The 15,764-nt window shown below is 39.8% G+C and overlaps 1 protein-coding gene across 1 annotated transcript; it reads right to left on the bottom strand.

Moving 5' to 3' along the window:
* Positions 1-3,854: 3,854 nt before the first annotated feature.
* LOC122026473 lies at positions 3,855-5,663 on the bottom strand. The gene has a single exon (XM_042585216.1). The coding sequence runs from the start codon at positions 5,661-5,663 to the stop codon at positions 3,855-3,857; it is 1,809 nt and encodes a 602-aa protein (XP_042441150.1).
* Positions 5,664-15,764: the final 10,101 nt, after the last annotated feature.

Raw genomic sequence — 15,764 nt, 5'->3', positions numbered from 1 at the left:
CAACCAAACTCTAAGTCATGAAGAAGAGAAACAACACCAAGAGAGTCAACCACCTAGAACAATAAGGGTTAACCCAAGTCATCCAACTGATCAAATAATTGGTGACCCAGACTTAAGAGTTCTTTTAGAAACTTAAGTCAAATTTCATTAATTTCAAAAATTGAACCCAAAACTGTGGAAGAATCCCTACTAGACCCAGATTGGATTATAGCTATGCAAGAAGAACTAGCCCAATTTGAGCGTAATGAGGTCTGGGACCTAGTCCCACCACCTAAAAATAAGAAAATAATAGAAACAAAATGGGTATTCAGAAACAAATTAAGTGAAACTGGGGAAATTACTAGAAATAAGGCTAGGCTGGTTGCCAAAGGATTTAGTCAAGTTGAAGGACTTGACTATGATGAAACATATGCTCCAGTAGCCAGATTAGAATCTATTAGAATGTTACTAAGTTATGCAGCCCATAAGGGATTCAAACTATACCAAATGGATGTTAAGTCTGCCTTTCTTAATGGACTAATTAAAGAAGAAGTTTATGTAGGTCAGCCTCCTGGGTTTGAAAGTCTAGAACACCCTGACTATGTCTTTAAATTAAAGAAAGCACTATATGGACTTAAACAAGCACCCAGGGCATGGTATGAAAGGCTAACATCTTACTTAACATCTAAAGGATTCAAACAAGGTCAAATTGACCTAACCTTGTTTGTTAAATCATTAAATACAGACATATTTATTGCACAAATATACGTAGATGATATAATATTTGGCTCAACAAATTCAGAATTCTTAGAAGAATTTATTAACCTAATGGAGAAAGAATTTGAAATGAGCTTAGTGGGAAAATTAACCTATTTCTTAGGATTACAAATCAAACAAACAAATGAAGGAAATTATATTTATCAACATAAATACACCAAAGAATTACTTAAAAAATTCGGAATGGAAAATATGAAAGAAATAAAAACACCGATGGCAGTAAACACAATATTAGACAGTGACCCAAATGGAAAACCCATTGATTTAAAACACTATAGAAGTGCAATAGGTAGCCTACTGTACTTAACTGCAAGCCGACCTGATATTTTATTTGCAGTTAGTATGTGTGCTAGATACCAAACTTGTGCTAAGGAATCCCATTTGACACAAGTTAAAAGAATTTTTAGATATCTTAAAGGTACAACAAATGTAGGAATCTGGTATCCTAGGACAAATAATTTTGAACTAATAGGGTATTCTGACTCAGATTATGCTGGATGCAAATTAGACCGCAAAAGAACAAGTGGTGGATGCCAGTTATTAGGATCATCACTTGTGAGCTGGTTTAGTAGAAAGCAACATTGTGTTGCTCTATCTACAACTGAGTCCGAATACATAGCCATAGGCGAATGTGTTGCACAATTATTATGGATGATGCATACTCTAAAAGATTTCAGCTTAAATATCACAAATGTAAAAGTATTAATTGACAATATAAGTTCAATTAACTTAACCAAGAATCCTGGGCATCATTCAAGAACCAAACATATTGAAATTAGGCACCACTTCATCAGGGATCATGTTACTAAAGGGGATATTGAACTCAAGTACATTGAGTCCAAATCAAATTTAGCTGACATTTTTACAAAACCACTCCCTGAAAGTGAATTTAGCAACTTACGGCGAAAATTAGGAATGTGCTTAATAGACTAGGATCTTTCAAAAATGGTTTTATGAAATTATAGGTTAAACTTGTGTTTTCAAAACTTTCCATTTTTAAATTTTCAAAAACAGTTTTGGCCTTAGACTAGTTTTGAATCCTTAGAAAGCATGCACCCATAGGACTAGTTTTTGAGCATCTCACCAACACCTTAGGTTTACCTTGCTTGTGTTTGACAAACATAGAAAGGGGTGAGATGCATAGGCCAACTGTCTAGACTTAAGATGCTCATTTCAGTGCATCAACATAAGTCTGGACGTTAAAAACAACTCAGATATTAATCAGATTAAAGTTCATCAGTCAAGGCAAACACTGACTGGCTATAATCAACTTAATCTGACTAACCAAGTGAAAGCTACTATCTCCTGATAGCTAGTTAGTATCTAATTGGTTAGACAGCTGGTTAAAGATAAGTGTCAAGTTTAGGGGGAGAAATTAAGGTGTGCTTGAAAAAAATATTTTTAAAACACCAGTTTTTTAAAAAAGGTAAATTTAACTAAGTTTAAATCCACCTAATTTTTAAACCTGATTTTAAAAGTCGAATATTGCAGTTTTGTAACATATGCTTGAAAATTCAACTTTCCAAACTTAGCTTTTATCAAATTAGCCTTAAAAATTTATTTTGGCAAAAATTTTACTTCTTGAAAAATTATTCTTACTTGTTTAATTTTTGCTTTGTTCTGAAAAATCGAAGTTAAAAATTTACCTTTTTTGAAAAGTAAATATTACTTAAACATGAAAAGTAAATTTGAAAAACCTGATTTGGAAATTTTTACAAAGTTCAACTTGTCTCCCCCAAGTCAACTTGACTATGTTTTTAAACTTGGTGTTCAAAATTGTAGTTTTCTCTTTCAATTTTGAACCAAACTTAGATATGTTTCAAGATATGATTACTTATTACAGTAACTCTACACTATGATTGTTTACCCTTGCTTATTTTTGATGAATGCCAAAGGGGGAGGGTTAGGTGGTTAAGTTAGCTAAACCAATTTGAAAATACAAACTAACTTTAAAAACCACATAAATGCATGTTGTTTCGTGCATATGTCTTCACTAACTTAACCAGGTTGTCATTCCAACAAAAAGGGGGAGATTGTTGGTGCGGTTAGCACTAACGATTTAACCCAGGTTTTGATGAATGATAAATAGGTTAAGTTAGTTTTGTTGTTGTCTGACACTTTGATCAAGTGTGCAGGAGAAGTCCAGCTAGGTCGACGGGCTGACCGGATAGCTGGCGAGAAGTCCAGCTAGGTCAACGGGCTGACCGGATAGCTGGCGAGAAGTCCAAGCGGGTCGACGGGCTGACCGGACGCTTGGCGAGAAGTCCAAGCGGGTCGACGGGCTGACCGGACGCTTGGCGAGAAGTCCAGACGGGTCGACGGGCTGACCGGACGTCTGGCAGGTAAGTGAGGTAAGTCACTGGAGGGGAGTGACTGTGAGGACGCGTTCCCGGGAAGGGGACATTAGGCGTCGATCCAGCTTAGATCCATTTCGGATGTCTAAGTCGAGATCGTGACTAGATTCCGGTCTCGGAAAGACGAAATCTAAGTCATACTCTTTCTTATCCATCTATTGAACTTTAACTGTGCTAACAATCTGTTTTACAAGATACATATTTGCCTCGGACTAACCTTGTTTTGCAGGAAAAAGGAGCTTTCTGAAACAAGGTGGTCCGGGCGCCCGGAAGGCAAATTTCATCCAACCGAGTCGTCGCCACGTGGAGCATCATGGTTTGTGCGGCTACGTCACGTTCCAGGCGCCCGGAAGGGATCCAGGCACCCGGGACAGCATATAAAAGAAGCCCCAGGCAGGAGCTTCAGAATCAATCAAGTTTTCACTGAGAATTTACTGCTTGCTCTGCTGCTCTACGCTCCTGCGACGCCACGAGGCTATTCCGACAAAGCGCTTTCTTAAAGTCTAACTCTTCTTCTCTTGTCGGTATTTTATTTCTGTCAATTCTTGTACTTATTTGTAATCATCATTCGAATTGATAGTGATTGCCCAACGAAAGTACTCATGGAGTACGGGCCTTCGAGTAGGAGTCGTCACAGGATCCGAACGAAGTAAAAAACACCTGTGTCTATTTTATTTTTCCGCTGCGTTTATACTCGTCTTTTTCGAATCGATATTCACCCCCCCTCTATCGAATCTAACGGTCCTACAGCATGGTCCCATCTTTCTTGCGTACGAATAACACCGGGGCTCCCCATGGTGACACGCTTGGTCGTATAAAACCCTTGTCCAGCAATTCCTGCAACTGCCCCTTCAACTCTTTCATTTCGGTAGGCGCCAACCGATAGGGTGCTTTTGACACCGGCGTAGTCCCCGGTACTAGTTCTATTCCGAATTCCACCTCCCGAGCCGGGGGTAGACCCGTAACATCCTCTGGAAACACCTCTGAGAAGTCTCGGGCTATTTCCACTTCCTCCAGACTTGGTCGTTGTGTCCCCGACTTAACCGAGATGTGAACTAAAAGCCCCTCACATCCCTTACTTAACATTCGTCGAGCTTTGCACATGGAGATCATGTGGGGAACAGCTATCTGTGAAGCTTCTTGAAAAATGAGGAGTTTTTCATTTGGTACCTTCAACTTAACCGTCCGCTGTTTACAATCGATGACTGCCTCGTGCTGAACCAGCCAATCCATGCCAAGGATCACATCAAACTCTGTCATTTCCAACACGATGAACCTCGCGCCCACCATATGATCTTGCATCATCATCTGACAGTTCTTTACCATCCTGTTGCTATGCAATTCCTCCCCTGACGGTAATGAAACACTATATCCCGCAACCATTCGTTCAGGTATAACGCCCAGTTTTGTGAGGTAAGCCTCAGATATAAAGGAGTGTGTAGCTCCGGAATCTATTAATACACGGGCTGGAATATTGGCGATATAAATCATACCTGTGATAATAGCTGTGTCCAGGTCCACCTGCTCTTGAGTCATCGCAAATACTCTCCCTTTGGTTGGCTCCGTGAGCAGTGGACATTCTCTTGTGAAGTGTCCTGACTTCTTACACATATAGCAAACATCTGTACCCGTCAAACACTGCCCAGCGTGAATCTTCTCGCACTTAGAACAGCGAACCTTGTTTTTAGCCCTGACACCAGTGCCTTCAGCTGCTTGTGTCTTCTGAATTTGCTGCCGCGGCTGCGCCTGCTTAAATGACTGCTTTCCTGGATTCTGACCAGGAACTGACCTCTTTTTTCCCGGCTCCTGCTGATCCCGTCCCTGATAACTCAATCTCTTTCTCTGAGCTTCCTTGACCATGTCATTTCTGTCTCTTTCGGACATCAGTGCTTGGTCAACTGCCCCTCTGAATGTGGTGACCCGACTCAGCCTGACATCATGGCGAATAGCCGGCCTCAACCCTTCGGTGAAGTGCTTCAATTCTTCGACTGGTTGGCTGGTAATCATAGGTACGAAATAACGTCCTCTCTCGAACCTCCTGACATACTCCGCCACCGTCATATCTCCCTGACGAAGCTCCAAGAATTCCCGTGCCAGTCGTGTCCTGTTGTCAACTATGAAATACTTCCCATAGAATACCTCCTTAAAATCAGCCCAAGTCAAAATAGTCAGATCTACAGTCAGCCGCGCACCCTCCCACCATACTCGAGCATCATCCCGGAGCATGAATATCGCACACCTGATCTTGTCCACAACTGTGAGCTGCATGAAGTCAAATATCATTTCCAGAGACCGAATCCATCCCTCGGCAGCGATTGGGTCTGTGGTGCCTTTAAACTCCGTCGGTCCAAGCTCCCGAAACTGCTTGTAGACTGGTTGCGTACTAGGTGTAGAACGTCTGGGGGTGCTCCCCTGCTCCCTAGCCTGCAATATTTGTTGAATCTGTTCCCCATGAATGCGGTTCTGCTCATGTAGAAGTGCGGTAAGTCCTTCTAGAAACTGGTTGTTCTGACCGCCCATCTCTCCGTTGTTGTTGTTCCTTCTACCAGCCATATCCTGTACAATTTCCGATTTAATCTCATTCATATCCCATAATTGCATATCAGTATATCCATCATAATATGACTAAGTTCTCGCATTAAATACAAAATTAAAATATTGTAGATCTTACAAACTGTTGGCTGAAGTAGTCGAGTTCCTGACGAGATGGCTAGTGCATGATGTCCCTTAGGAGTGTTGCTCTGATACCAACTAAAACGTCCTGTAACCAACCCTCATCTTTTTTTTACACCATCCACAAAGCACAAACTAGCATACACTTATAACGTGATACTAATCCCAAAAGAATATTATTTCATCAAACGCAAAAGTCATCATTCCCCACAAAGTATAACAAAGAAAACCCGATACTCTTGACATCACCAAGGCAAAACCCTTCCCGTGAAGAACATAAACTCAACACTCCTAATATCCGGACATCGTCATGCGTCCATCTCGCCTCCTCGCCTACTCCGCCTATAGACCCTCCATCGTGCCCGGAGACACATCCTCACCTGAAATGTAGGCATCATGAGTCTACAACCCAACAAGTATTATCTCATGTGATAAAGTATGACATCCATAAAGTAGTAAAGATAGGAGACTAAACAATAGAAACATATCTAGAATATTGCATATCAGTGAAGGAAGATGTGGTAAATAAAGTTCCTACACAGCTAAATGAGATGAATATGTCACATATCTGGTAACCACAATTAGAGCCAGTCAACAGTCCCATGAACCTAGAGGTACCTCGTAGAGAACATGCATCCAGTCATATAGCCGAAGCTAACATAAATTCCAGTATCAGTCAAGTTTGGATGGGCCCTCCCCGGAGCTCATCCTGGGTCACCCATCCCGTACTGCTACCACATATGTTCATATTCAACCAACCAACTATATAAGACTTATTATACCCATAACATAATCATAGCATTAACTCAATTCATCAAATTCTGTTGACATATCCATTTACCATATTCTTCCGCTTTCAAGTTAAACATATCATGTAAAGGGTTATGAACATGTACAGAAATTAAGTTGCAAAGAAATAAAAACCTGATAACTAGCAACTAAGCTTGCAATACAAGACTAAGTGCCTAAAGGAGAGAAATCAATACCCATGGCTATTATCAATTTACTAGTAACCAATCAAATTCTACCACCAAATAAAAATTACAAAAAAATAAACATTTCATTCTATAAAACTCCCTACCAACCGTATCCACACAAAAGATCACACAACTATAAGCTCCAAGGAAAAACTTGTTACGAGGCTAATAAATCACATAATCAACACGAAAAAAAACACCTCCACAGATGAGTCATCTAAGATTTTCTACAACATTATAAATGAACCAACAGTACAGAAAAAAAATGACTCTTTGCAAAATTTTCAAATCAAATCCAGTAATTGCTATCATACAGCGATACAAGTGAATCGAATGGAACTACACAAAGATCTCAAAGCAAAATTCCCACAGAGTCATCAAATCAACTCTAAATCCTCATGAAATTCCTCAACTGAACCAGAACCTCATAGAGAACTCAGATTGCAACAGAAAACTCTATCTAGCATTTATACAAGCAGGTAACGTGCAACTCACAAAACCATGTTCATCACAGAAAGAACACGAACTCAATCTCGAACCCCAACACATCGGACACCAGCCAAAACCTCCAGGAACAAAAACTGTGGAACTCGAACTCCGTGAAAACTGAAATCACTGTCAAAAATTTCGGAAGCATACACAAACCAAGCAAAATCCTCAACCGAATCCTCCAACAAAACACATCCCTACAGAGGAGAAGCCAATCCGGAATATCTACAAAGAAAAGCCGATCGGATGCATCCATAAGAGAAAAAAAACAACAATCGGAAACATCTCTAAGACAATCAAGTCAGGACATCTTCTCAAAAAAAAAATCGATCAGAGCATCTACAGGAAGAAACCAATCGCATTTCTTACTAAACCTCACCTTCTTTAGGACTTCCACCCCTCTATACTTCATAGATCTCAAGATATCACAGTTAGATACACTTGCCTGCTCTTGCGCTTCCCTGTCCTCCCCGAGACCCCCGCGACTTCCACTGCGCGTCCTCATTTTCCCCCGTGCGATCTGCTCCTTGTAACACCCATAGGGTCCTTAGCAAAATTCTAGAATATTTTATCATGAATAAATAAAAAATATATATGTTTTAGTTAAATTTTGCTCCTAGCCGAACACTTAAACAAATAAAATAGAAATAAAAATATATAAGGTCTAGGACTTAAACTCTAGATCTCTCATTAGATGCCTGAATAAGATAACCACTAGACCAAGAGAAATTATTGTTAGAAAAGAGAGGGAAACCATAATTAAATGTAAGAAGAAAAGGCTCTTCTCTTAGAAGGAGAAGTGAGAGTTGTCTTCTTCCTCTCTAATGAAGAGATGCTCTAGAATATTCTTTTCTTACTCACCAAGAAGGGATGTATCTAGACTTTTCTCTTAATTATGAAGAGAGTAAAGGAAAGGAGGAAGAAAAATATATTTTTCCTTCCTCCTCTCATGATGAATAAAAGGAGGAAATTAAAATGAGTTGGCATTTTTCCTCATTCACCTTCCTACTCCCTCCTCCTCCACCGTGACCTCTTCTTCACCATTTCCTCTTCTTGCCGAGACCAAGGAACAAGGAAGCTTCCCCTCTCTAGGAAGGATCCACAACAAAGGTTAAATCTCTAAGGAAAACAAGCGCAAGGATGTGAGTATCCCCTCACTGCAGTACAAGTAGCTTCGGTTTAAAATGTTTTTCGAAACTCTAAAAATTTTCTTACAAGAATGTGGTCAAGATAAAGAATAGGTAGTCACTTAGGGTTAACAAGTGATAAGAGATGCTTCATGTTGTAGAAAAAGAAAAAGAGAAATTTAGAGCCTTATTGCATGTTTCAGCCAAGGATGGAAGAGAGGACCTAGAACAAGTTTTCTTTGATCACATGCTTAATTTTTCTACTCTATGATATATGAATTTCACATGTTGTAAGTTAAGTCTTCATTCTTCATGTTGTGAAAAAAAAAAAGAGATACCTATCTATATGGTTCGGCCAAAATTGATTATAAGGCCTTAGGTCAAGAATTTTAGATAGAAGCCATACTAGTTGTACCTCATGGTAATGTATGAATTTTTACATGTTTATAACCAAGGTTTTTATGCTTATTATGGAATAAAATGGTATGAAACCCTACTGATATGTTTGGCCAAATTGAAATAAATGGGTTAGGGTTAAAGTTTTGAACTCAAATATGCTTAGATCATGAAGTACAATACCTTGTATGCACTTAGATTAAATGGGCTTGTTATTTGTTTAAGTTTTATGCTCCTTATGGAATAAAATGATATGAAAACCTACTGATATGTTTCGGCCAAATGAAAATAAATGGGTTAGGGTTAGAGTTTTGAACTCAAATAGGCTTATTCATGAAGTATAGTGCCTTGTAGGTACTTGTACAATGCTCTATAGGTACTTAGATTAAACGTGCATGTTACAAGTTTAAGTCTTATGCTTCTTATGGAATAAAAAGACATGAAACCCTACTGATATGTTTCGGCCAAATGAAAATAAATGGGTTAGGGTTAGAGTTTTGAACTCAAATAGGCTTATTCATGAAGTATAGTGCCTTGTAGGTACTTGTACAATGCTCTATAGGTACTTAGATTAAATGTGCATGTTACATGTTTAAGTCTTATGCTTCTTATGGAATAAAAAGACATGAAACCCTAATGATATGTTTCGACCAAATGAAAATAAATGGGTTAGGGTTAGAGTTTTGAACTCAAATAGGCTTATTCATGAAGTATAGTGCCTTGTAGGTACTTGTACAATGCTCTATAGGTACTTAGACTAAATGTGCATGTTACATGTTTAAGTCTTATGCTTCTTATGGAATAAAATGATATGAAACCCTACAGATATGTTTCGGCCAAATTGAAATAAATGGGTTAGGGTTAGAGTTTTGAACTCAAACATGCTCATTCATGAAGTATAATGCCTTGTATGTGCTTAGATCAAGTTTACATGTTATGTGGATAAGTTCTATGCTTCATATGGAACCAAATGATATAAGAGCCCTACTGATATGTTTCGGCCAAATTGAAATAAATGGGTTAAGGTTAGAGTTTTGAACTCAAACATGCTTATTCATGAAGTATAATGCCTTGTATGTGCTTAGATCAAGTTTACATGTTATGTGGATAAGTTCTATGCTTCATATGGAATGAAATGAGGTTGAAACCTACTGATATGGTTCGGCCAAGATGGATTAATTGGGTTAGGAAAGAGTTTAAACCTAACCAAACATGCTTATGTATTTTCATGATATGTAGCCTTTGATATATAAGTAGATTAAGCTTTCATGCTTTATGATGTGATGAAAATATGCTTTACGATATGTTGCATTTCTATGTCTTATGATAAGATGTGCCATGTTTATGATATGATATGATAGACTTATGACATGATAGGCTATGGTCATGATATGATATGCTAGACTCATGATATGATATGCCATGTTCATGATATGTTATGCTAAGTTCATGAGATGATATGCCAAGTTTGATGATAAGAAAATAACATGTTATACTTTATGTTATGATAAGAACATGTTATATAATGCATGTGTGAATGGCTTATGTAAGAAGAAAAGCCTAAAGAGTTGCTTCCCTTAAGTTGGGACCAAGAGCATTCTTCATGTTATGAAAAAGAGTTGCTTCCCTTAAGTTGGGACCAAGAGCACTCTTCATGTTATGAAAAAGAGTTGCTTCCCTTAAGTTGGGATCAAGAGCACTCTTCATGCTATAGTAAAGAGATGCTTCCCTTAAGTTGGGGATCAAGAGCTCTCTTCATGATATGACAAGAATTATGACATGTATGATATGATGAGATATGATATACATGATATTTTACTTTGTATGGCTTGTACCAAGGGTGAGCTCCATGAGCGCCCCGGGGTCGACGGACTATGAACGGACCTCGTTAAGGGATGGGCTCCTCAGTACGCCCCTAGGTCGACGGACTATGAACGGACCTAGATCCCTAGTAGGTTCGGGGCTAGCTACCCTGTCTTAGGGATTGCGCGCATTTATGTTTACATATGGTACAAGCCGGGGCCCTTCTCATGATGATGATATGATATTCAAGTATGTATACTATATGTTTTGAAAGAAGCATGATGCATATGTGCATTCCATGATACATGTTTTAAAAATATACATATTGCATCTACATGCACATATTTATGAAATTATGTTTATACACCTTTATGAACAGGTATGAGTTATGATACATGTTTACATGATATGATAGGCTTCATGATATGTGCTTACAGAATGTGATATGAATCATGATATACACTCACATGCTATACTCTGATATGTTATGCTCCTTATGTGATATGATATATTATGTTCTGTTTTCCCTCATGTTATGTTATGAGATGTTATGGTTTTTACATGATAAGATATGTTCTATGTTATGATTCTCCATGCTATGTTATGCTATGCTATGGTTTCTACATGTTATGTTATGTTATGTGTTTTTTGGATTTATGGGTAGGCAAGGATCTCACTAAGCCTTTGGCTTATAGCTACACGTTTTCCTTGTACTGCAGATAAAGGCAAGGAATGGATTGTTTAAGGGGAGCAGAGCAGGAAAGGCAATGAGGATGTGTGTGGAAGTGCTGGTGGATAGATCTATTTAAGTTTTTGAATTATCTAAGTTATGCATGTGAACAATGTTGGACCTATGCTTATGATAATGTTCATCTAGTATGATATCCTACTCATGTTATGTTGGTACGTTTGACTTCACATGCCATGTTAAGAGAACTAGATGCATATGGTATATCTTATGATAAAAAAAAAAACAATTAATTATATATGTCTTCCGCTGCCAAGAATCCATATGCATTAGTATAATTGATGTCCATGTTTTAGTGACGTCCGTCCCTCTGGGGTGGCCTTAGTGTTACTTGGAAGGGCGGGCGTTACAGTTTGGTATCAGAGCAGGTCTACCTTCCACTACACACACATCAAGCCTTTATCCTGCCGCTCCAAGTAAGAATTTTATGCTTAAATTTTATTTTGATGTGATATTTATGCTTGATCTATTTCTTTATGATGTTTGATAATATGCATGCTTATTATCTTATTTATTTAGTTATCACATTTTTAGCTTAGATATATATGATGGTAGATTAGGAACAATAACAACCTTAGGGTAGCCTGGTCATGAATAACGATAACTTATATTAGTTTATTGTGATTTATGAAGATAAAGCATGGTTAGAACATGAAATACCCGAGCAGATGAGACGGTACCTCCACCCGATCTGATGCATGTGATTACCGAGCTCCAGCGTCAGGTCACGGAACAGCAACAAACGATCACTGCATTGATGAATGAGCAAGGGAATCCTGTGACCCCACCAGGGAACCCGAATGCGATACCTATTATACCTCCGGCACCGGTACCACCGGTAGTTCCTATTCCAGTGGTCCGACAAGAGGCATACCTGATTCAGTGGCAGAGGCTGAAGCCAGAAGCCTTCTCCGGAAACTGTGAGCCATGGGATGCTAAGGCGTGGCTTAAGACTGTGGAAAGCATCGTGGAGCTTTTAGATTGACCCGAACACGAGAAGGTTAAGTGTGCATCGTTTTGCCTTACAGGCGATGCCAGAATGTGGTGGGACCGAGTCAAAGCAAGGAGATAGGTGAATCAGATGAGATGGACAGACTTCGAGACTGAATTCCTTGAAGAGTTCTTCCATATGCGGGTGACCAATAAACACTACGACGAGTTCACCGAGTTCCGGCAAGGTGACCTATCAGTGAATGAGGCCGTGAAGAAATTTAACCGATTAGCACGCCTATGTCCAGAGCTGGTCAGTACAGAAAGAGAAAGGGTTAGACTTATGCTGAAGATGCTCAGACCCGAAATAGCCCTAAATGTGGCCGGCGGCGTTAATAGACCACAGACCACCGAGGAATTAATTAGCAGTGCTCTGATCATTGAACACTATCAGAAGGCGATGAATGAGGGTAAGAGTCAAGCTCAGAAACGTCAACATATCAGAACCAACTGGAAGGGAAACTCCAACGGTAAAAGAAAACAATGGAACAGTTCTCAGGGTGGTTCAGGGAACAAGCAACCTATGTTTCCTCAGTGCACCACCTGTTGAAAGAAGCATCCGGGAAAATTGCGTGTGGGCACGAATAAGTGCTACAGCTGCGGATTGGAAGGACACTTGGCCAGAAATTGTCCTACTCAGATGCAGACACCTCAGCAGCAGAATATCCAGAACAGAGGTGCCCCCTCACAGCTACATCTAATGCAAGCTGCACTAGAAGGCCCTTAGATTGGCCAAGGGAGACGGGAAGCCCCGCCAGCTATGACGAATGCCAGGATCCACTCCCTCACTAGAGAAGATGTGGCGAACGCTTCGACTATTGTCACAGGTCAGATACTCATTTTCAGTCAGTATGCTACTGTATTATTTGACACTGGGGCAACACACTCGTTTATCTCTACACCCTTCACAAGTAAGATATATATGCCACCGCAAGCCTTAGATGGCAAATTTTTAACGACCCTGCCTTCAAGAGAAGTAATGCCATCCACTCATATGCTGCGAGCCGCACCTATCCGAATCGCAGACAGGGAACTATACTGTGATCTGATAGTGCTGGATACGTAGGATTATGATATAATATTGGGCATGGATTTTTTGAGCAAATACGGAGCTTCGATTGAGTGCCGTAAAAGAAAGGTGGTCTTCCGGCCCGAGGTAGAATTGATATTTGAAGCGGAATGCCAAGGGGAGAGACTGAGAAATTCCTATCAGCTCTGGAAGCACGGAAGCTGTTGGGCAATGGATGCACGGGGTTTCTAGCACATGTGGTCGATGCAAGTAGAGCAGAAGATCAGAAGCTAGAGAATGTCAGAGTTGTATGCAACTTTCCAGATGTCTTCCCCGATGAACTGCCAGGGTTAGCACCTGACACAGAAATTGAATTTTAGATCGAATTGATTCCTGGTACTAAACCGATCTCTAAGGCACCCTACCGTATGGCGCCAGCTGAATTGAAAGAGCTACAGGAACAGTTACGGGAGTTACTTGACAAGGGACTTATTCGCCCTAGCCACTCTCCATGGGGAGCTCCCGTACTATTTGTGAAGAAAAGGGATGGATCTATGCGAATGTGCATAGATTACCGAGCGCTGAATAAGGTAACAATCAAGAACAGGTACCCTTTACCTCGGATTGATGACTTATTTGACCAATTGAAAGGTGCCACCATCTTCTCCTAGATTGATTTGAGATCGGGCTATCATCAAGTGAAAGTGAAACAAGATGATATACCAAAGACGACCTTCCGAACGAGATACGGACATTATGAATTCGTAGTAATGCCCTTCGGAGTTACAAATGCTCCTGCCCTATTCATGGAATTGATGAATCGAGTGTTCTCGGAATATCTCGATAAATTTGTGATAGTCTTCATCGATGATATTCTTATCTACTAGAAGACCCAGGAAGAGCACGCTGAGCACCTGAGCATAACATTACAAATTCTCCGGGAGAGACAATTGTATGCCAAATTCTCAAAGTGCGAATTTTAGCTTGACCAGGTGTCATTTTTGGGTCACATGATCTCTAAGGACGGAATTATGGTAGACCCAAGCAAGATAGAAGCCGTGAGTAACTGGAACAGACCAAAGTATGCCAGTGAAATCCGAAGTTTCCTCGGACTAGCCGGCTATTATCGAAAATTCGTAGAGGGTTTTTCCAGAATTGCAGCCCCCATGACGACCCTCACCAAGAAGAACAAGAGGTACGAATGGACGGAGGATTGTGAGAGAAGCTTCACGGAGTTGAAGAGAAAATTGACTAGTGCTCCAATTCTCACTCTTCCAGAAAGTAACGGGGGATTCGATATGTACAGCGATAGTTCCAGATTGGGACTCGGAGCTGTACTTATGCAGAATGGAAAATTCATTGTGTATGCCTCTCGACAACTCAAGGAGCATGAAAAGAATTATCCCACACATGACTTAGAGCTAGCCGCTGTAGTCTTTGCTCTCAAGATATGGAGGCATTATCTATATGGGGCCCAGTGTAAAATTTATACAGATCACCAGAGTCTGAAATATTTCTTTACACAGAAAGACCTAAACATGCGACAACGGAGATGGCTCGAGCTAGTCAAGGATTATGACTGCGAGATCTTCTATCATCCGGGAAAAGCAAACAAGGTAGCAGATGCGCTCAGTAGGAAGTTCTGAGTTACCGGAACTTTTTTTTTAGTTCGAGGATGAACTTTTATGAGGTATGGGAGACTGTAACACCCATAGGGTCCTTAGCAAAATTCTAGAATATTTTATCATGAATAAAGAAAAATTATATATGTTTTAGTTAAATTTTTCTCCTAGCCGAACACTTAAATAAATAAAATAGAAATAAAAATATATAAGGTCTAGGACTTAAACTCTAGATCTCTCATTAGATGCCTGAATAAGATAACCACTTGAACAAGAGAAATTATTGTTAGAAAAGAGAGGGAAACCATAATTAAATGTAAGAAGAAAAGGCTCTTCTCTTAGAAGGAGAAGTGAGAGTTGTCTTCTTCCTCTCTAATGAAGAGATGCTCTAGAATATTCTTTTCTTACTCACCAAGAAGGGATGTATCTAGACTTTTCTCTTAATTATGAAGAAAGTAAAGGAAAGGAGGAAGAAAAATATATTTTTCCTTCCTCCTCTCACGATGAATAAAAGGAGGAAATTAAAATGAGTTGGCATTTTTCCTCATTCCCCTTCCTACTCCCTCCTCCTCCACCGTGACCTCTTCTTCACCATTTCCCCTTCTTGCCGAGACCAAGGAGCAAGGAAGCTTCCCCTCTCTAGGAAGGATCCACCACAAAGGTTAAATCTCTAAGGAAAACAAGCGCAAGGATGTGAGTATCCCCTCACTACAGTACAAGTAGCTTCGGTTTAAAATGTTTTTCGAAACTCTAAAAATTTTCTTGCAAGAATATGGTCAAGATAAAGAATAGGTAGTCACTTAGGGTTAACAAGTGATAA

Source organism: Zingiber officinale, chromosome 10A (genome assembly GCF_018446385.1).
Source record: "Zingiber officinale cultivar Zhangliang chromosome 10A, Zo_v1.1, whole genome shotgun sequence".
Lineage (NCBI taxonomy): Eukaryota > Viridiplantae > Streptophyta > Magnoliopsida > Zingiberales > Zingiberaceae > Zingiber > Zingiber officinale.
Note: the sequence above shows the minus strand (reverse complement) of the source record. Positions and strands in the feature narration are given on the sequence as shown.

What these genes read in the sequence shown, in the direction of transcription:
- LOC122026473 (XM_042585216.1), bottom strand. Translation starts at nt 5,663, where the DNA reads ATGGCTGGTAGAAGGAACAACAACAACGGAGAGATGGGCGGTCAGAAC.